Source organism: Camelus dromedarius, chromosome 6, assembly GCF_036321535.1.
Source record: "Camelus dromedarius isolate mCamDro1 chromosome 6, mCamDro1.pat, whole genome shotgun sequence".
Classification (NCBI taxonomy): Eukaryota; Metazoa; Chordata; class Mammalia; order Artiodactyla; family Camelidae; genus Camelus; species Camelus dromedarius.
Window position 1 is genome coordinate 1,542,043 of NC_087441.1, and position 21,129 is coordinate 1,563,171.

The window sequence follows — 21,129 nt, forward strand, 5'->3', positions numbered from 1 at the left end:
TATTCAAAATGGACAAAGAATGAAAAAAGAGGCAGAGCTCATCAGGGACCCACCAGCAACAATCAGGGAGCATCACAAGGCCGATAAATGGACCAAAGACCAACGTGAGCAAGTACAAAAACTCACACCTGACCCAGAGCACAAGCTCTGATCACTAAGCAAAGGCAGGTCATGGACACCACCACGCCGTTTTTATCTGTGCTTTAAACAGAGGAAAAGGTACAGCACCTGTTTCCCAAGATCCATGGTCCATCCACCTGCAAAATGCGCAGTAAAGTAACTAAGCGGTATATTCTTAAAAAAAAAAAAAAAAAAAACTATTGCCAAAAATGAGGTCTTACTTCCTCCCCCACAAAGTTTTGCCAGACAGCAAGGACTTTCATTTTCCAGGCCCACGCTGCAAGTCCTCAGAAAGGCACTAGGTGGAGCCAAAACATCCTGGATCCTTTAGAACTTAGTATGCTTCATACTCGTAGCAAAAAAAATAAACAATAAAAAATCTGTTATGTAAGGTTACAACATAGAACACCATAATTCTTCACAAAAGAACAAATTAAGTATTAAAGTATCAGCTGAAAAAACAAAATTTTAAAAAATTCAAAAATCAGACACAACTTCCAATTTTAAGACAAAGTCAATTACCTTTCTTCTCTCTGAAACCAGCCCCAAATCAGCAAGAGCCTGAACCACAAGCCACAACTTGCGAATGTTTAAAAATTAAAATAACAACCAAATAAACACATAATCTATGCCTAATTCATATCACTCTAAGCAAGATCAAAACTCTAAAATTCCTGAGGCTGAGGCACACTGCTCACCCAGGCTTGTGTCTGGGGCCCTTCACCGCCAGGCCTCCGTCCACAGACCTCTTCGCAAGCGCGTGGTCCTGGCTGGGGTCCACGAACTTGAAGACGTGTGATGTCCCAAACTGCACCTTCATCCCGCTCTGCAGCACGGTCGTCTCCGAGATGCGCTGCCCCTCCACATAGGTCTCGGCATCCATGCTTCTGGGCGTGACGGTGACAACTCCATCCATGTTCGTGAGGTCACAGTGATGAGGCTGAATTCCTGAACCAAACAACTGAAAAATAAAAGAAAGTCAAAGGAACTCCCATCATCAAAAACACAGTACTTAAAAACTGAATTTGAAGACCGTGAGTTCCCCTTTTATGATAAATATCGCGTAATGAACTCTGGACTTTTGGTGCTTTAAGTGAATTTCCCCCTACCAGTAAAAATATAAGTAAGCACTGTCCAAATAACAGAACATGCGATTCTTAGCATCCAGTAACTTGATTTAAGGTTACTGTAACCCCGCATTAAAAAGCATATGGTCATCTTGAACATTTATTAAATAGTTAATGGATAAATCTATGCAGGTCATTAGGGTCCCAAATTGCTATTTGCCTGCTTTGCTGCTGTGCTAAGAGGGGAGGGATGTCAGAACTGAAAATAACATTAACAGTCCGACCCCAAATTCCACAGCGAGGAATGAGCAAGCATGTGGGGAAGGTGAGGTCTGCCCGGCTGAGCCCAGTGAAGGGAGGAGCCCAGCCGTCCTCGAGACCATGTGAGCCTGCTTCCGGCTGGTCCCCAGCGCCTACACAGTAACTCACTGCCTGCCTGTGCCGGCCCCACTCACAGGCACTTTCACAAGGTCATCACCCTTCATCTCGAAGGAGAAAAGCAGTCTCAGGACTCTGGAGGCAGAGGGGGGACAGAAACTCTGCCCACTCCCCTCACACTGGACAAGGAAGAGGGACCAGAGTAAATCAGGTCTGTGTGTGTGTGGGGGGGGTAAACATCCCCTTGGCAACCCCCACGGCTGCCCACTGAAGTGGAAGAGGCACAGGCGGAGCTCAGGCCGCGGCGGGAGCGCGCACCTGGATGCAGCTGTCTTCCAGCTTCTCTGTCCCCACCTCGGTGACACTCAGCTGAAGGCGGTAGAGCTTTGGCTTATCTCTGGAGTCGGAACCGTCTGAGAGGAGAGAAGGAACAGAGCTTCACCGGGAAGGTCTAAGGCTCCCGTCGTGTTATTTGAAACAAACAAGCAAACAAAAGGTTATCTTTGAAACGACACCAGTTTTCCATTCTCAGGATTTCTTTTCAAAGAACTCTTCAAATTCATATCATACAGTTTAACTAACTGGATACAGAAAACTCAAGTTAAATCATAAACATATCTGCTCTGTTTAGTATAATTTAGGGTACTAGCACCGTCATTCATACCAACATTTTGTCACACACAAAAAACTTTCCTCCGCCACACAGTCCTGGATTTGTGTTAGTGACTCTACGGAGCAATTCCACTAGCAAACGAAGGTCATCAAACACACGCGGACGCTCCTTGCAGACCAGGCCGTCCCTGCCATGAACCCGGCACGCACAGGGCAGAGGCGCGTGCGGGCCGAGAGGCGCAGCGGGCTCGCCCGTGGAGGTGTCTAAATGCACAGCCTCACGGCTCACTCCAGGCATCCTGGGCCAAGCCCCTAGGAACGAGGCCCAAGCACGTGTCCCCTGTGGACCTGATGCCCCCCACTGGCTCTAAGTTCCTGCAAGAACCGCCGTTGCAGTGCTGAGGAGTGCACCTGGGCTGAAGGCAGAGCGCCTGGGCTTTATCTCTGTGTCACGTCCCACTCTGAGGACTGCTGAGACGTCCCAACTCCCTGCGCAGGAACTTCTCTGCCGAGACCCCTGCCTGTTTACACCCAGACGTGCTCATCCTCTCTGCACCTGCCGCACCTGTCTGAGCGAGAAGGACAGTACCGGCAGGCTTACTCTGAATGTAACTGTTCACAAGCGAGGAGACAGCCCCAGAACCAGCGCATCAGGACATGACCTCAGGGCCTGGCAGCCGGCCGCGCTGGGTCCAGGCCCTGCAGCTCCCGCCTTACCCACGCCTGAGTTGCCGGTTAAAACCTCAGTCCTTGGACCAGGAACGTAAGCAGGGAGAGCTTCAGAGGTCAAACACCAGAGTGGACCCAGGGCCTGCGCTGCTAAAATGTTGGTGGTGTGGTCTGAACTCACAAAGGACGCCAGGAACGTGCAAGTTCCGCACAAGTGTGCTAACTGCAGAGTACACAAAACAACACGCCAATGACAAAAGTTTCCATTTCTGGAACACTTCAGACTTCTGTGAGACCTGGGTGAAGGTCAGATGAGGCTGAAGCAACATTAAAGAGACACCACGACCAATACACCCCGAGCCCGGCTCCGCGTGGGTCTGCGTGCGTCACAGGCCCGAGGACAGCCTGGCCGCACTGCGGCAGCCGAAGCACTGCTTAAACAGCTTTCTTTCACCTCTGAGCACGGATCCAAAATGAGGCATCAGCCACCTGGGGCTCTCCCTGAACGTGGCAAGCTCCCTCCCAGACCTGCTGGGCCCAGGCCCCCCGGAGCGCTCACCGTGCTGCCTGCCTGAGCTCTGTAGGCGGCCCTAGCTGGCAGGCCTGGTCTCCACGGCCCCGAGAACTGCTTCATCTGAACTCCACTGGCCAGGTCTGACGATGGTGTCTACTACCTTCCCGCCTCCCCCAGCTCTGCACACACAGCTGGCTAGGTTTTTAAGACAATCTCTTTATACCTGGCACTCGGTACACTGGTCCACAATGTGCATTCAATAAGATTTAATGTATTAACAGTGAATAATTATTAACTTCTTCAAAAATGAAGAAGGCACAATAACGCAACACAGTCACAGAATTACACAAACGAATTATAAAGAAAGCAAAGGATGCAAATAAGTGATCAAGAACCAATGTTTCAATTACAAAGTTTAAAAAACAGAACAACATGAAAAATATGCCTGTTTAGGGGTGAAAGGAAAATTTACATTAATATTCTTCTGTATTTTGAAGGCTTCTGGAGGGTACTATGAAAGCCCACAAATGGATACTACATACTTTTCTACATCAACATGTCCATCCACAGATTAAGAAACATAAAAAGGGGGACACAAACTCTCAAGCCCCCTTCTCACCACCTCACCATGAGGAGTCTACAGCGGACGGATCGGAAGTGAGCTCTCCCAGTCCCCTGTCCCTGCTGCATCACAGTAACGACAGACCACAGACGCGGAGCCTCTGCAGGCACAGATGCTGAACACCCGGAGCGGCGGCCACGGGACGCAGCAGAGGAAAGGGAGCTCGGGGACGGTGGGGGAAACAGAGACGCAGTAATCAGCTACTGATAACTTTCTCCTTGGAAGGTCCGTGTCCCCCTCCTCGTTAAAAGCAGCACAGGGCCCTCACAGGCACCACCCCACAGGCAGTAACAAACATGCAGAATCTTCTCCTACTCCACAACCACGCCACTTCTGCCCAGAGCCCTCTGAGAGCAGCGAGAATCCTCCGAGGCAACCCCGCCACACACGGCAGTCCTGCTGCCAGCAGTTTAGTCTTTTTAAAATTCTATCTTAGAAATATGCAGTATATTCATGTGGTTCAAAATTCCAAAGGCACAAGAAGGATACAGGGAAACGCCCCCGCCCCTTCCTGCCTGTCCTGCTCTCGGGAAGCAAGTCTCCAACACCCAATTCACAGGTATACAACCCAGCAACGCACACGCATGGCCCTCTTCCTCCCTTCCTTGCACAAGCGTCAGCACGCTACTCAGGGCTACCTAGCGAAATACACGACAGTCAGATCCCCAACGCCTGGGGCAGACTGACACTAAAAAACCGGGGTTCCACCTGGAACCCAAGTTTACCTCGCATCCACTTGCCAGCGCGGTCGTCACCCCGCCCTCCTGTCCGCCCTGCTCTGCACCTGGCTCGTCTGCTCGTTTCTGAGAGAAAGTGCTCTTTCACAGCCTCAATTTCAACCTGAACACAGCTGAGATGCCCCGAAAGGCACTGTGTTATTTCCCTCCAACAAGGCCACACACCCAGCTCTGCCCCCAGGTGAGCCCCCGGGAGGCCAGCCGGACCCCGGGCTCCAGCGCCCTCTCGGCCACTTCACCTGGGGAGGGAGGCGGGGGCTCGCCATGTCCGGAAGCAGGCCGGGGCCTCCTCGTCCCAGGCGCCGCGCAGGACGCCAGGGCTCACCAGCGAGAAAGGGAGCGTGCACCCCCCGCACAGGGCTCACGGTTCAGGCCCCACACGACAGTTAGGACGCCGTCAGGACACTGAGCCGTGGGACGTGCTCTCACTAACTCTACTGGGGGGAGCCACCGCTCCTCAGATAGGACCGGTGTAGCAACCAAGAACACGGTGGTAAAGCTGATGACTCTACTATGTGTATTTTTGGTACATACCAGATAAAAAAGGAAATGCATTTTTCTATTGTTTCATGATTTCACAGTATAAAATTAACAAACACATGGAAACATTAAAGAATCCTTTTCAAGAATAAAATAACAAGAGAAACATGTCTTAGACTCTATGCATTATATCAAAATAGGTAATAAATATCACTTGTTCCTATTTTTTAAAAAAAGAACACAAAACCAAAACTCCAAAGTTAACTGGTTAATAGCCAATGAAAACCTGTATGATCAGTTTGGAGAAAATGCAACAAATTGGTATAAGATGCTGAACGGTGAGTAAATACACATGAGAAAGTGTTTGACTGTCACATTTTACAGGTAAAAGAACAGCATTTAAAATATAAAAACAGACAAAAAAGAAATATTTCTGTGTACTATTTAAGATGACAGACTGATGTACAAAATTTGAGAAACAAATTCTAGGTAGGAAAGTACAGCTTTGCTAAATAATAAGAAACGAACTTCAATCAGGAGAACCCCAAGGAACACCCCAAACCTGGTCATGGTGGAAGCTGGCTCCCTACAAAAAAATGACACACAGGACTGACGCCAAGTGGATGGTGGATTCTCTTCCTCTTCAGCCTCCAAGGACCACTGGGCCAGCCACCTGTGCCGTGGGCTGCCCGCTCCCCACCGGCTGCATGGCGGGGGGCAAACCAGCACCTGTGCGCTTGGCTCGGTCTCTCCTGGTCTGACTCTTTCCCTGCCCCTGCTTCCCCCTCCCCCTTCTCGCCCCCACTTCCTAATTTTTGGGGGGCTGAAGGATAGGCAAACAGCTTTCTTCCTTATTTAGTTCAATTTCTCACTTAAGACTTGTCCTGAATAGCAGAACTGGACATTACTGCAAAATGAAATTAAACTGCTAACAGAAATTTCTTCTATTAAATGAAATGAATTCTGGATATGCAGCAATTATCAGATACAGACAGAATGATGGTGCTTTACATTTCTGAAGGTAAGTCATTACACCAATTCAAAACTAACACACAGAGCAAGCAGGCAGTTAACACCACTTTCCCAGGAGGCTGTCAGTGTGCTAGTCAAGAGAGTAGTATGAAGCGTGGCATTACCTTCGTGCGCGTGATAGCTGTAGTAGGCAAAGTGGCTCCTTCTCCCTGGGGCTGAAGCACATGCACAGGACCCAGGTGAAGGCAGCACCGGCAGGACAGAGGCCGTGCAGAGCCCGTGGAAGAGGGAAGGAGCAGAGAGACAGGAGAGGGTGAGCTGCAGTGAGACCACTCTCAGAGGAGGAGCAGGAGAGTTCAGCCCTCAGCCTTCAGAGCTGGGAGCTCCAGGCAGGGCGTGCTCTAGAATCCAGGGCAGACTGCTAAGGGAAAGGCTTAGACAACAGGTGAGTCACCAAGAGGCAGGAGAGCAACAGTCAGTAAGTCGTCAGGAAGACGCCCACCCACTCCTTCCACTGAAAGACACAGTCAAATCCAGAGCAAAGAGTAATGTGACTTCTTACCCCCGTTCCTCCAAAACACAAGTGGAAGCATCCACCCACACCTCAAAAACCTCACGAACGACCACAGGACCTCAACCCCACCTTGAGGGCGCATGCATGGCTGACAGCGTGCCCATTGCAAGTACAGCACTCATTCGTAACCAGTCAACATTTAAGAATGCTGGTTTCTTGCAAAGGGAAAATAAGTCAGTTTCATCCAGCACGCTGACTGTGCTCCATTAACACAACGACAGCTTGAGAAGACAGCGTGACCTGGTGAAGAGAAGGGCTTTGGTGTGAGAAAACCCTCGGGCAGGCAGGCGGGCTCGCCCCCTCAGAGATGGCGGCAGAGCGGAACCACAGGCCTCCGTGAAGGGCACGGCTCCCCTGGGGGCGGCCCTCGGCCCTCGGGGGGGAAGGCAGACCTAGGGTGCCACCAGCGCCTGTCACATCGCTCTCTGCATACCTCTCAGTGTGTGAACACACAGAGGCAGGAGCAAACTTTTCACCTTGTACCTACTGCGAAGTGGGAGGCAGCAGGTGGGAAAAGCTGACTAAGGCGGCCCAACGCCACGAAGGAGGGAGCATGTCCAGGAGCACGTGGTACCACTGTGGCCAGTGTCTGGTGACAGCAACATACGGCCACAGTGTGTCCAGGATCCAGCACCCTCCTACTCCTACAAAAGCGTCTGTGCACCTGGTTACTGAGGAGCCCACAAGTACGCAGAGAGTGCATCTCACCAGGACGCCAGCCCCCACAGTTGGGGACTGGGCCACGCTGCTGGCATTCTCCCCAGGCCCCAGGGCAGTGTCTGACACACAGTAAGCGTCCAGTGAATGCCTGTCAAATAAACGTTCAGTGAATGCCTCTGCTACCCACTCAAATCAACGTTCCACTATTCACTTGAAAATCAGTCTATGTCAGCTGCTACCGATCAGTTCTCTCTGGGCCAACACTCCTACCTTCAAAGATTTCTGTTTGGGAGAAAACAATCATTAGTCTCTAGAATGTAATGCGAAATTTTCAAGGACTGACCCAATGCCCAAAGATCCTAAAAAATTTAAAGTTCAAAAACAAATGCCATCTTGCAGGTGCCATTCACTGCCTCAGGTAACCAAGCTCCGATCCTCACATCACACACACACACACACACACACAAGACACACACACACACACACACACACACACACACAATTCTCCAGACAGGTCTCCAAACCACAGGGAGGAACCAGAAGCTCAAATGTTCAGCCAGAGAACTGAGAGACAAAGCAGCACTAACATTTCCCTCACAAAGAGCCAATCAATCAGAAAAAATCTTCAAACATATAATTAAGTGTAAAAACTACCTGCAGCACACGGCCGCTGACCGTAAGTCACAGAGCATCAGTCAGAACAGCACCGCCTTCCCTGTATGAGTGTAACACAACCCAGGGCCCCACAAAGACCGCCGGACCACAGGTACCACAGCGAACCATCACTTACCACCTTGCAAGTTACAGTAAATACTCAAGAATCAGAGGAGAGACACCTGAAACTAGCACTGTAAAATCAATTACATGTCAATTAAAAAAAAAAGAAAAGAATCAAAGAGGAGAACAACCCCTGCCCAAGGAACCGCAGGTTACCTGCATAACCAGTTCGGCTCTCAGCTAACGTTTCTACAATTATTAATTAAGCTTTATGTGAAAGCAGTGCTGGGTGGGAGGGGGCAATACCCTGTTTTCCACAGCATTTTATAATACAGGTCACACGCTACCGTTTTAACCAAGTAAGTAAGAGATGAAGTGGTTCAGCCGAATGACAAGCGAGAGCGTCACAGATGCACCAGTTACGTGCACACATAAAATACGGACGACATGTGTGTAAAACCTTTCTCTAAGGATGTCAACTGCAGCTCTCGGCCGGATGCTAACTTTAACAACAGCTTTAGCTTAGGAGAGCTCAACAAACTTAAGTACTCAGAGGACTAATGTGAAATTCTCCACTATAATTTTAAAACCAAACAAACCTCTCAGACACACAGCTAAATCTGAAGACACCCAACACCGTTCACACATTAGCAACAGTATGATGAGCGCACGCACGCCTGCCTCCTGTTCAATCGGCCCTCGGAGCGCGCGCTGCAGTTTGCCGTTTTCAGCAGTTTAAGTACTTGACAGGGCTATTTTGAGAAGAAAACTTAAAAGAGAATGAATCATTTAAATCTCTCCTTAAACTCCCTACATTCACTATTTAAAATACTGTTTTTCAACATTCATTTCTGTCCACAGGAAGTTTATTTTTATGCACGAATATACATATCCCATGACTTTAAGAGATTTTGCTTTTTTAAATAAATACAATCTTACGACAGTTACTTCTTTTTTTTATGAATGGTCTGAAGACAGGTGGTCAGCCACAAAAAGACTACTTAAACAAAAGTCACTAAGACGCGTAAACCACAAAGCCGGCAGCGCACACGCACACGCACACGCACAGCAGTTCCTACCTGGGCTCAGCTCCACCAGGTAGGGCAGCTTCTCGGGAGGCAGCGCAGAGCCGTGCCCAGACCCGTCGGCTCGCTCCTTCCCCCTGGCCGGCTTCCCGTCCACGTGCTTCTTGCTTTTCTTTGGGACGTAGTCTGGAGGCCGCCGCTTCAACTGGAAGACCAGAAGCCCTAGAGCAGTGACAGCCAGGCTCAGGCCAGGGCAGACGGCCAGCTGACCCGTAACCAGCTATTCAAAGATTTATCAGGAAAGTGTAATTTAATAACATCTCCCAAGGAATAATCAAGCAAAAGCTTACGCAGGTTATCCTTTCACTCAGCAATCCTGATGTGCTCTGACAAATTCTAGCAAGCAACTTTCAAAGGCTATTTTAAATGAACACCTATCCAAGCACACACTACATGCTTTAAAAACAACCCACTAGTTTAACACTAAGTGAATGTCGCTATCGGTCAACAGCCCTACAATCAATAAACAGGTTCATACACACATAACACCACAAGCACACACAGATACATGTGCACACACATTCTTAGTGAATCTGATTTTTATTTAATTCAATTTCATTAACTTAGAATTCAAAGTATTCTGACTTTTAATAAAGTTTAACTTTATACTGCTGAGAAAAAGTACTAAGCAAGTGTACGTTTAAAACTACCAATCTAGTGGAGAGGGCGTAACTGAGTGTTAGAGTGTATGCTTAGCATGCACAAGGTCCTTGGTTCAATCCCCAGTACTTCCACTTAAAAAAAGAAAAAAACCTACCAACCTACCCTTAAACATTGATAGGGTTAACAGGCAGGTAAGTCTCACGCCTTTATTAACACAAAGGCCCTCTACCCAGCAGCTCAGGATGGGGTGCAAGAACTCGAACTGCATTTCATCAGAAACAGAGCTTTAAACCCTCGTTGCCTTGAAATCATTAGGCGAAATCATTTTAACAGTGAGAGCCTGGACTCATTACATGCAGTAACTGAATTATTATTATTAGGGTGGAAGGCTATTTTCCCTGTTATAACAACTCTACAACACCGCCGATCCATCTGGTCAGCACAGAAAGACCCCGCTGCTGACAGACACCAGCCACCTCCCACTTCCTGACACGGCGCTCAAGTCAGCTTCCTCCAACACGGCACTCTCACTGCGACGGGACGGCCTGTCCCAGGTCTCCAACGAGACGCCCAGCGGAGTGTGGCCCTCGGGACGAGGGGACCACCCAGCAGTCCTCCAGAAAGCCCAGAAGGGTGGAGAAGCCGTGCGGCAAAGAGCCATCAGAAGGCATCGCCGTTCACAACCCCCCACACCTTCCCATGAGGTAACCGACTAGCGTGTCGGGTGGAAACCAACACTCCACAGAAGCGACTTCTTAACGACTGAAACCACTCGTTACCTTTGTCACTCGGCCAGTCTCTGAAGATCTGCAAAGGACACTCGTCGTCGTCAAGGATGGTCTCTTTAGCACCCTTCTCATCAGAATGCTGGGCTCCAGGAGGAAGCGTGACCTACAACGGAAAGACCTGTGACTGCCCCTGAGAGACAAACGAGCGGGGACTTGAAAGGAAGAATTTATTGTTTTTGAGTAAATAAAAGTCACTGTAGAACTGAAACAATTCTCACTGAAACCATCGACAAAAATGAAGGAAAAGAGTTTCCAATAAAAAGCTTAGCCAGTTCACTGCACCATTTTTATTCACCTGCCTCTCTGGCCCCCTCAAAATACTAGCCTGAGTATGTTTTCTGACAAACTCTGTTTCGGAAGAACAGCATGCAATGGTTAACTTGTGAGTGATTTCTTAAGGAAAGGTAACCTCATTAACGCAGACCCCGATCTCTCAGTCCATAACCCACCTTTTGCAATCAAACAACTGTTTTTATAAGGTACTTTCACCTAATATAAAACCTTTTAGGATAGCCATCACATAACAAACAGAGTAGCCCTCTTCTTCCTGTAGATAACCCAGTTCTGTGATTAAATCTTAATCAGATCACTTAGATGTATTACAAACAGTGCTCGCTACTCAGTCAACAAATGCTCTCAGACACGGCACGCACGAGACTCACAAATTCCTAACATGTGTTACGTTTTACACTATGTTTGTACAGCAGTCAAACCATTGTCTTCATCACTCGAGAAAGCCCCCAGCAGCCCAGAGACAAGAGCCAGTGAGCTGGCTTGGCATCCCCGACGCCCTGCTGACTGCCTGCCTTCACTCTCAGCACCAGCACCAACCCAGCACGGCTCCAGAGACCCTGCGCCGAGCCCGTCACTGGCACCTCACCGTTATCCCCAACCCAGTCGAGGTGGTAACGTTACCCGAACAGACCTTACACCCAGTTACGACACATGCTCACATACCAAGTGGACCAGACTCCTAGTTAGACTCCCTGCTACTTCTGCCTCTCTGTTTCCTGTTGCTCTGTCTGGTCCTCCCCTGTTCCATCTGAAGACAATCTATGCTGACATCAGATCTCTGATCTTCTCTCTCCTTTTCTTTCTGTCCCACACTTGGCAGGGCTCTTTAGCTTTATCTTTCATGCTTTCTACTGGCATTTTTCTCCTATCCCTTACTCACTTAGATTTTCAATGTTCAAGAGCTCTTTGAAAGTTCCTCCTCATGGCATCCTGGTCTTATTTCATGGATGTCCACCCCTCCTCTGAGTCTCTTGGTGTTTTGAACACTTCCATCTGCTTTCTGCACCGTCTCTTTTATCTCCAGGTTCTCTGATCTATTTGTGCTGGTCTGTCCTTCATTTTAAAGGCATTTCCAAACATGTGTTGAGTCTGGGCTGTCCACTCACGTTCAACAGCAACTCACAAGAAAGCTAACAGTAAAGGCTGAATGTAAGAGCAAGGATTGCTGTGCGCAGGCTCCGAGGGAGGCTCCTGGGCCAGCACCTCCAGGGCTCAGGTTCCACACAGAAGCCCCCTCTGGGAGGACTCCTTATACCCCAGCTGGCAACGCTCTGGGCGCAGCCTTCTGCTTCGTCCCGTCTGCGCGAAAGCCCTCGCTGCTCCTGTCACCCCGCATCCAAGACCTCCTCCCCGTCAGCAGCCTTTAGGTGCAGAGGGCGCGGCAGTCACGACGGGAAGGCACCTGCTGGGGCCGACCACTGCGTATGAACACTGTCGGCCCAGCCGCCGCTGAGCCCCCGGGGCTAGGGTGCAGGTGCCATCCACAGGCTGCTCTGGTCCAGCAGGTCAGAGCCCCTCCTTCACTTCTGCAAAGCTGCATTTACAGCTCTCCTGCCCTCTCTTCTCTCATTGTCTGTTCTTGCGCATTTATACAGGGTTTTTTTGTTTCTTTATTGCAATTTCAATGGGACAAAGACATCCATTTTCTCATTTATTTCTGAAATAATGAAAATTGGGCCATATTCATAAAATTACAGATCTACCAAGTAGTTCTTCCAACTGAATATAAATTCTTAGCTCTTCAGCAAAAAGGAAAAAGGCATAAAACTCAAGGAAGGCCTTTTACTTAATTCCATCTGTAGCAACACTACAAAACACTGCTGAGAGCTTAGAGAAGACCACATACTCTGTTCACAGCCTGGAAGACTGAATATTGTTTGGATTCTGATTCACCTTCAGATTCGATGCAAACCTAGTCACAATTCTAGCAAGTTTTATATAGATATTGCTAAGCTGTTTCTAAAATTTATTTGTAAACACAACTAGTCTAGAATAACCAGAGCAATTCTTAAACATAAAAACAAAAAACAAAAACAGGACCTCACATGATTTTAAGGCTTACTATAAATCTACAGTAATCACAGTTTGGTCTTGGCAGAAAGATGTAAAGCATACAAATGAATGAAACAGAATGGATTCCAGAAACAGAACCAAACACATATACGGCCAACTGATTTCTGACAAAGGTGCAACCACACCCTGGGGGAAGAGAAAGCCTTTGTAACAAACGGTGCTAACATCAGCTGGACTTTGGTGTGGAAAACAATGAACACTGATCCTAATCTCACACACATAACTTAAAACAGAACATACAGACCAATGTGTCAGACCTAATACTATAAACTTCTACAATAAAATACAGGTGAAAGTATTTGAAACATTGGAGGAGGCAGATTCTTACACAGAATACTAACAGCATAGAATGCTAAAAAAAAAATAAAGTTGGACTTCAACAAAATTAATAAATTTTTACTCTTCGAAAGATACCATTTTAAAAAATGAAAAACCAAACCAAGTCACAGACTGGGAAAAAACTTTCACAACAGATGTGTCATACACCGGGCTTGACCTATATGTACAGGTCATGAGGGAAATTCTAACTTCTGCCACCGTGAGACAGTCCTCTACCCAGCAGTACAGCTGCCAGTTACAGTAACAGAGCACATCGAGCGCAGGGAGGAGGTGGCAGGGCCACCAGAACATCAGGTACCTCTGGGGGGATGACGGTGGTGACACCACTTTGGCAAACAGTTTCTTTAGAAGTTACACTTACGCCTACTGTGGAATTGAGCCATCTACCCAAGCACTGAGTCAAGAAAAAGACGGGCCTTTATGGGAAGACCCAGACACGCATGCTCAGAGCAGCTTTGCTGGAAGAGCCCCAAACTGAGAACTAGAACCAACACAAATTCCATCAAGAGCTAAATGGACGGACCAACTGTGATTCATCAATGGAATGAACTACTACTCAGCAACACAGAGGAGGCAGATACTGACACACACAGCCGCGGAGAAGACTCCTGCAGTCATGATCTGAACAAAAGAAGCCAGGCAAACGCTGAGTGCATACCACATGACGCTGTTCACACGAAAGTTCTAGGAAGCGCAGCTCATCCATAGGGACAGAACGCAGACTAGTGGTTGTCCGGGGAATGAAGATGAAGGGAGGGATGGTTACAAGGAGGCACGAGGGAACTTCTGAGGATGAAGGGAACGTTGACATCAACGTTGTGCTGATTCGTCAAAACTGATGGCACTGAACTCAGGCCACATGTGGCACTCTGCCCTGAACTCAACAACCGGTGGGGGAAGGACTAAAGCAAGTCATCACACTTTTATCATTTAATAATCAATTGCTAAGATGAGAAAAAAGAGTATTTTTTTAAAAAATCTACTTTCAATGAGATTCTGACAGAGAAACACTGCTGTGAAGAAGTTACTACGTATTTGCGAGCTGCCCGCCTGATTCTACTTGGTGTTACCGAGTCAGTTCCTACCACGTGCCCAGCACGGAGGCCCAAGTCTCACTGTGTTCCTCGAGCACTGCGGCCAAAGAGCGCCAGGGTCTCTGTCTCCAGGAAACTGGGGACGAGCACAGACCTGCCGCCCAAGTGCTGGCCGACAACCGACAGCAAACCTAAACGCACTTCAAAGCTGAGTCGTTACGATGTGTCTTAGTAAAGACTGTAAGAAAAACAACATTGAAGCAGCTTCTACTAAAATAAAATTGTTACGTACATACGCAAAATAAAAACTGGAAGGACACGTATCAAAACGTTAATACTGCTTCCCCCTTTGGGATTAGAACTATAAGCGGTTCTCACCTTCAATTTGCCTTTTTAAACTTCTCTTAGTCTGTAACAGGGACGGAGATTACTTTTGTAATAGAAGGGAGGACGTTGTTTTTTATAGACATTTAACACATGGTTGTGTGTGTGAGACTCTAAGAGACGCAGCGCGGGGAGAGCCGGCCTCGGTCTGACTGCGTGCGAGGAGCACCCCCCACTTACACGCAGACTTCCAGCGAGGGCGCCGCGGCGGGGCGGGGGGGACAGTTACCCGGGCGATGCAGTAGTCCTGGGGGCTCTCCCTCTCCAGACCGTACTTCTCCAAGGCTTCCGCCACAGCGAAGTCCGCAGCGTCAGTAGTGGACAGCAGGATCGTCTTGTAGGGAATATTTGGCTTTAAACTATCTGCGTAAATCCTCAGCGTTCCTCCTGGAAGAAACGTTTTGACATCTTTGAGCACAACGTTACTGTATTCTAATCACAGAGATCTGTGTAATAACTCGGTTTTCACTTCCTGTTAGGTGACACACATTAGCAGTGGCACGCTGATCCAGTGACACTTTGCTACGGTGAATCCCCTGAGTGACAAGGCTGTCTCTGTCCTCTCCTCAAGCCCACAAGACTGTGTAAGGATGGGCTGATGTGCACCACGGGTGAGGGTGGGAAAGCGAGGCACCGAGAGCCTCCTGACAGCCCGCTCTCCCGCCGGCCGCCCTCTCCCTTCCTCACCACACGCGCTTACGTGCTCACTCACTCCCCCACCATCTCTACTTCCTGATATCAATCTGAAGCTTTAAAACTTTAAAAGCTGGAACAGTATTAATCTCACTAAATAACTCAGTTTTTAAAAACTGAGCTAGAAACCAGGACACTTCATGTGCCAGAGTCCAAGAATGTTTCCTGCGATACCTGTCCCCAGAGCACTGGGCTGTTTTTATCTCTGGCACCGCAATCAGAACGTCACTTCCAGCTGTGAGCTCCTGCGAGAGGGAAAGTCGCCTAGTACAGAGCGATCGGGGTGTCCTGACATGTTCTTTTTCGTTTGTGTATTTCTATTTAATTGGATCCTATATATGTGTTAAATTACTGTCATTTTTGGTGTCGTATTTTGCTTTCTACTTACGATCTAAGATTTATAAGCTCTAAAATCTTAAGTCTAGACGAAGGACTACTTGGGGGAAGCTAGGCGAGGGTCCACACCCCCCACTGCTGTGACCCTGGGGAAGCTTCCTAATGTCCTTTTCTCGCCTGTAGGTAAAGAGCTAGATTAACGATCTGAGGCTCTCCTGAAGCAGATTCTGAATTTCTCTGACTCCTTGCCTCTTCTGAATTCTAATGCAGTTATTTTGGCTACTGAATATGTCTCACACCTCCTTTCAACAAGCCTGGCACATAGTGCATTATGACAACCTGATCATAATAAAATCATGCTGGTCTTTTAAGAATAATCAGCAAGTCCAGGCTGGCAGCAGAATGCAGACCCCTGACACAGGCTAGGAGTCAGGCTGTCTACAAACCCTCACAGATTGAGAGCCCCCTGTCCCAATGCTGAGGACACAGTGTGAACCAGTCAGTGTCTGTCAGCGTCCTAGCCTTCAAACAGCTAACTAACATCATACTTAACGGTGGAAAGCTGAAAGCTTTTCCTCTAAAATCAAGAACAAGACTGGGGTGTCCACTCTCACCACTTCTATTTAACATAGTACCGAAAGTCCTAGCCACAGCAATCAGACAAGAAAAAGAAATAAGGTATCCAGATTGGAAGGGAAAAGGTAAAACTGTCACCTTATGTGCAAATGACATGATATTACACACAGAAAACCTTAAAGCCTCCACCAAAAAACTATTAGAACTAAGACATAAATTCAGTAGAGTTGCAGGATGCAATATCAATATACAGAAATCTGTTGCTTTACTATACACTAATAATGAACTATCAGAAAGAGAAAGAAAAAAAATCCCAGTTACAACTGCATCACAAAGAATAAAATACCTAGAAATAAACTTAACCAAGGAAGTGAAAGACCTATACTCTGAAAACATTGGTGGAAGAAACTGGAGATGATACAAAGAAATGGAAAGTTATCCTGCGTCCTTGGACTGGAAGAGTTAATAGTTAAAATATCCATACCACTCAAAGCAATCTACAGATTTAACGCAATCCCTATCAAAAAAATACCCATAACATTTTTTACAGGACTAGAACAAATAATCCTAAATTTTATATGGAACACCAAAGACCCCAAATTGCCAAAACGATCTTGAGAAAAAAAGAAAAAAGTTGGAAGTATATTATACGCAGACTACACTACAAAGCCACAGTAATCAAAACAGCACAGTACTGGCACCAAAGAAAGACACATAAATCAATGGAACAGAGCCAAAAACCCAGAAATAAACCTACACATCTGTGGTCAACCTACGACAAAGGAGGCAAGAATATAAAGTGGAGAAAAGACAGTCTCTTCAATAAGTGGTGCTGAGAAAACTGGAGAGCTACCTGTCAAAGGATGCAATCAGAACATTTCCTCACGTCGCATACAAAAATAAACTCAAAATGGATTAAAGACCTACATGTAAGACCTGAAACCATAAAACTCCTACCAGAGAACATAGGCACAACATTCTTTGACATAAATTGTGGCAATATTTTTTTGGACCTGTCTCTTAAGGCAACAGAAACAAAAGCAAATATAAATAAATGGGACCTAATTAAACTTAAAAGCTTACACACAGCGAAGGAAATCATCAACAAACAATAAGACAACCTACTGAATGGGAGAAAATATTTGCAAATGATACGACTGATAAGGGGTTAATATCCAAAATATATAAACAGTTCATACAACTCAATATCCAAAACAAACAAACAAAAAGAAACCAGACTAAAAAGGAGGCAGCAGACTGAAGACATTTTTCCAAAGAAAATATACAGATGGCCAGTGGGGACGTGAAAAGATGCTCAACTTCACTAATCATTAGAGAAATACAAATCAAAACCACAATGAGATATCGCCTCACACCTGTCAAAACAGCCAACAGCAAAAAGTCTACAGACAACAAATGTTGATAAGAGTGTGGAGAAAAGGGAACCCATGTATGCTTTGCTTTGTGGAAATGTAAACTGGTACAGCCACTATGGAAAACAGTATGGAGACTCCTCAAAAACTAAAAACAGAACTACCATTTCATCCAGCAGTCCCACTCCTGGATATATATCCACCCCCCAAAAAAATCTAAAACACTAATTCAAAAAGATACATGCACACCAGTGTTCACAGCAGCATTGTCTACAATAGTCAAGATGTGGAAGCAACCCAAGCGTCCATCAACAGATGAATCGATAAAGAAGATGGGGTGGGTGGGTGTGTGTGTGTGTGTGTGTACAGACATGTACATACACATACTGTCTAAAACATAATTTGGTTTTAGTATAGTGAGTGTTAAGGCATCCCCCCCAAAACAATAAATGGATACAGTCTAATTTAATAGAAGATTTTTAGTTTAAAAGCATAAAGCATAGTATTATCCCACTAGAAACACACACCTCCCAATTCCCTAAGGAAGGAGAGAAAGAAGAGAACCTAACATTTTTGAATTCCTACCATCGACTAAAAGCTGCAGCTCTAGAACTGAGGCAGGATTATGACCCTGTTCGGAAGATGAACACAGTGAGGCTCACGGTACACGAGGGTCTCAGCCCGGCTCCAGAGTCCCCGTCCCAGTGCTCTGCGGCTCCCAAGACTGTTTCCAAGAAAACGGAGACAGAAGAAGGGCTGGCCCCTCAGGGATTTTAGGGTCAATTACACTTGGAAGACATCACAAAGTAAATGTACTTCAATGTTAAAAATACTTTACAAAGTCCAGGGCTGAAGCTTGTCGCAAGTCACGCCGTGTGATCAGCCGTGAAGTGAGAGACACGTCAGTGTGTCATCAGAACCTGGGCAGCCAGCCCTCGGGCGAATGAGGCGGAAGCAACAGGCTCAGCTGCCACCCTCCGGACACTAACCCACGTACGACCACATTCTCTACCAACCTAACAGCTAAGCTAAGAGCCACAGGGAGTCACCAGCGTGTATTTTCCACGTTATTTATTAAAAACCAACAAAACGCCTGGACTTGCTCCATCTGACGGCCTTGGTATCAACCACAGCGACTATTCTGCCAGCAATACCTCGTTTCTGAGGACTCCCTCGGAGTCTGTACAGAAAAATGTTCCTTCCATCCCAACTATCCTGTTAATAGACAAGCTCTGGTCTTTGGGAGTCTGGTTGCTTCTCCTCTGAATTCTCCGGGTTTGGGGGTTGGTTTGTTTTTTTCCTGGTTTCCATGCCTACTCCAACAATGGCCTTTCCTAAAATTTCTCTACTACCTGTATCCTTCCCACCCCCAAATCTCCTCCAGGCCCAGCGGCGCCCTCCGGAGAACAGAGCACTCCCGACAATCTCCCCCGGCACGGCTGCCCGGCGCCTCCCAGGACACACACGGGGACCCGTCTTCCACTGCTGGTGCCCCTCCACTCCACGTGCGCCCGTCCACGCAGCTCGGCACGGGGTGGCGCCCCGAACGCCCCCCTCCTCAGGGAACTCGGCGTGCTCCCGGCTCCCGGCAATTCTCCCTCTCGAACAGAGCCGCCCTCCTCCCTGCGGCCGCCGCCGCCTGAGCTCAGGGACGCGTGCCTCCCGGTGCGCCGCAGTCCTGCTGCCCGCACGCCTGCCGCCCTGCCGTGCCCGCAAAGCTGCCCTCGACCCTGCTCCCACAGTGATCTCTCCAGATCTGGGGCTTGGGCTAAATTAAAAGCTTTCTAAATCCCTAGTTTAAAACCCTTTCGTCAGTTTATTAACAGATCATATCACCTATTTCCATCCAAGTACCCCCAATGGCAGAGGAAAATGAATATGGGTCTCTGGGGCCACAGCTTCAAGCGACATGCAAAAAGTTTCCTATTTTATCTAATGAAACATATTAATGTTGCATGCTAGCCTACTTTAAAAAATATTTTATTAAGTTACTTACAGAAGCGGATATTCTAAGCTAGGTGTCTGTCTCCTGACTCACACACCCCGAGCCCACACTGAATACTCAAGGAGTCTCCGAGGAAGTCACTTCAGTGACAAGGTCGAGCTCCTCCCCACGGTCTGGAATGTGGTCAGCACACAGCAGGCAGCGAGCACCCTTTTGGTCCCTCCTAAACTTCCACTACATTTCCTCTTCCTCAGCTTTGTATTTTCTCTCTCCTTCCTCTTGTCTTTTCTTTTTCAGTGCATATTTTTTAAGCCCCTTCAAATCCTTGATTGAACAAGACAGGATATACACAAACAGATAATCCTGATTCTCAAGTCAGCTATTAAATTGTTTACGGAACTAGTAAGTCTCTCAGTGCCTCAGTTTTTTTGAATCACTGATACCACAATTCCCATGAAACATACAATTAAGTCTCAGTTACAAGGGCACCAAAGATCAAAATAAACATGTGATGCTAGGGAGGCAATTAAGCTTGGGGCCAGCGTCCACGTGGCTGGTGGCTGTCTGAACACTGCACTGAAACATGAGGCTCTGTGTGCTCCCAAGAAATGGGATCAACAGCAACTCCCATCAGGCAGGCAGAGTGAAGGGGCCCTGCATTTTAGAGCCACGGTCTACAGACCTCCTCACGAACGGAGACAAGGTAAGACAGAGCACTAACAAAACAGAGTAACACTGTGCCCCAAACATGACCGAGTGTGAACACGGCTTCTCCCAGACGGATCTCACCTGCCGCCACACACACACGCACGCACGCACGCACACACACACACACACACACACACTGGATCACAGGCACAACAAGGATGCGGACAGGGAGACTCAAGAGAAAGGGCCCACCACGAAGTCTCCTTCCCAGCAAAACTGTTACAAATGTGGATTGGGAGGAAAGCTGCCTGTCCCGACATTCAAACCCAAAACTGTGAGTGAGCCAGTGAGTGTACAGCAAGCACCCAGAGTTTAAGCCCCTGAGTGCGACCGAACACAGAACCGCAGGGCTGATGACGTACCGGGTCAGACACTTGCAGGAAAGGCTGGATCAACGTTACAGCCCTCTAACACAAAGATTCTGTTTGAAACTCAAATGATTATGCTATTATAAAACCACTTTATAACTAATTTGTAACTTTATAACATATTTTATTTGGTGAGTACAATTATAAGTTAATTACAAATTAAAGTTTTATGCCAAATAGCTAAAAGTATACAAAACCAATTTATAGGTCGAGCAGTAAAGTGATGTGTTTTACCTTCTCTTGAGAATCTCTATTTCCCTCAGGCACAGAGAGCGCCCTCCAGGATATGCTGGTAAGTGGGGACGTCAAGGTGGGGGTGTGCGGGGATGCTGCCTTCTAATTAAAGGGTGGGTGGGACAAGAGCCAGACTTCTCTAAATGCACCTTGTTTTATAGACTTGACTTAGAA

General features: G+C 47.4%; 1 protein-coding gene across 21 annotated transcripts in view; it reads right to left on the bottom strand.

Annotated features, from left to right (window-relative positions):
- Positions 1–21,129, bottom strand: part of AFDN (afadin, adherens junction formation factor) — a 122,896-nt gene that overhangs the window by 60,998 nt on the left and 40,769 nt on the right. For 16 of the 21 annotated variants that reach the window (XM_064486450.1, XM_064486465.1, XM_064486464.1 and 13 more), the window contains exons 6-11: positions 14,952–15,109; positions 10,590–10,701; positions 9,202–9,369; positions 6,336–6,386; positions 1,884–1,978; positions 819–1,081 (exon numbers count right to left, since the gene is read on the bottom strand). In XM_064486450.1, the coding sequence (XP_064342520.1) occupies positions 819–1,081; positions 1,884–1,978; positions 6,336–6,386; positions 9,202–9,369; positions 10,590–10,701; positions 14,952–15,109 (847 nt within the window). The remainder of the gene's footprint in view (positions 1–818; positions 1,082–1,883; positions 1,979–6,335; positions 6,387–9,201; positions 9,370–10,589; positions 10,702–14,951; positions 15,110–21,129) is intronic. The other 5 variants (XM_064486456.1, XM_064486462.1, XM_064486461.1 and 2 more) reach the window with 2 other exon arrangements.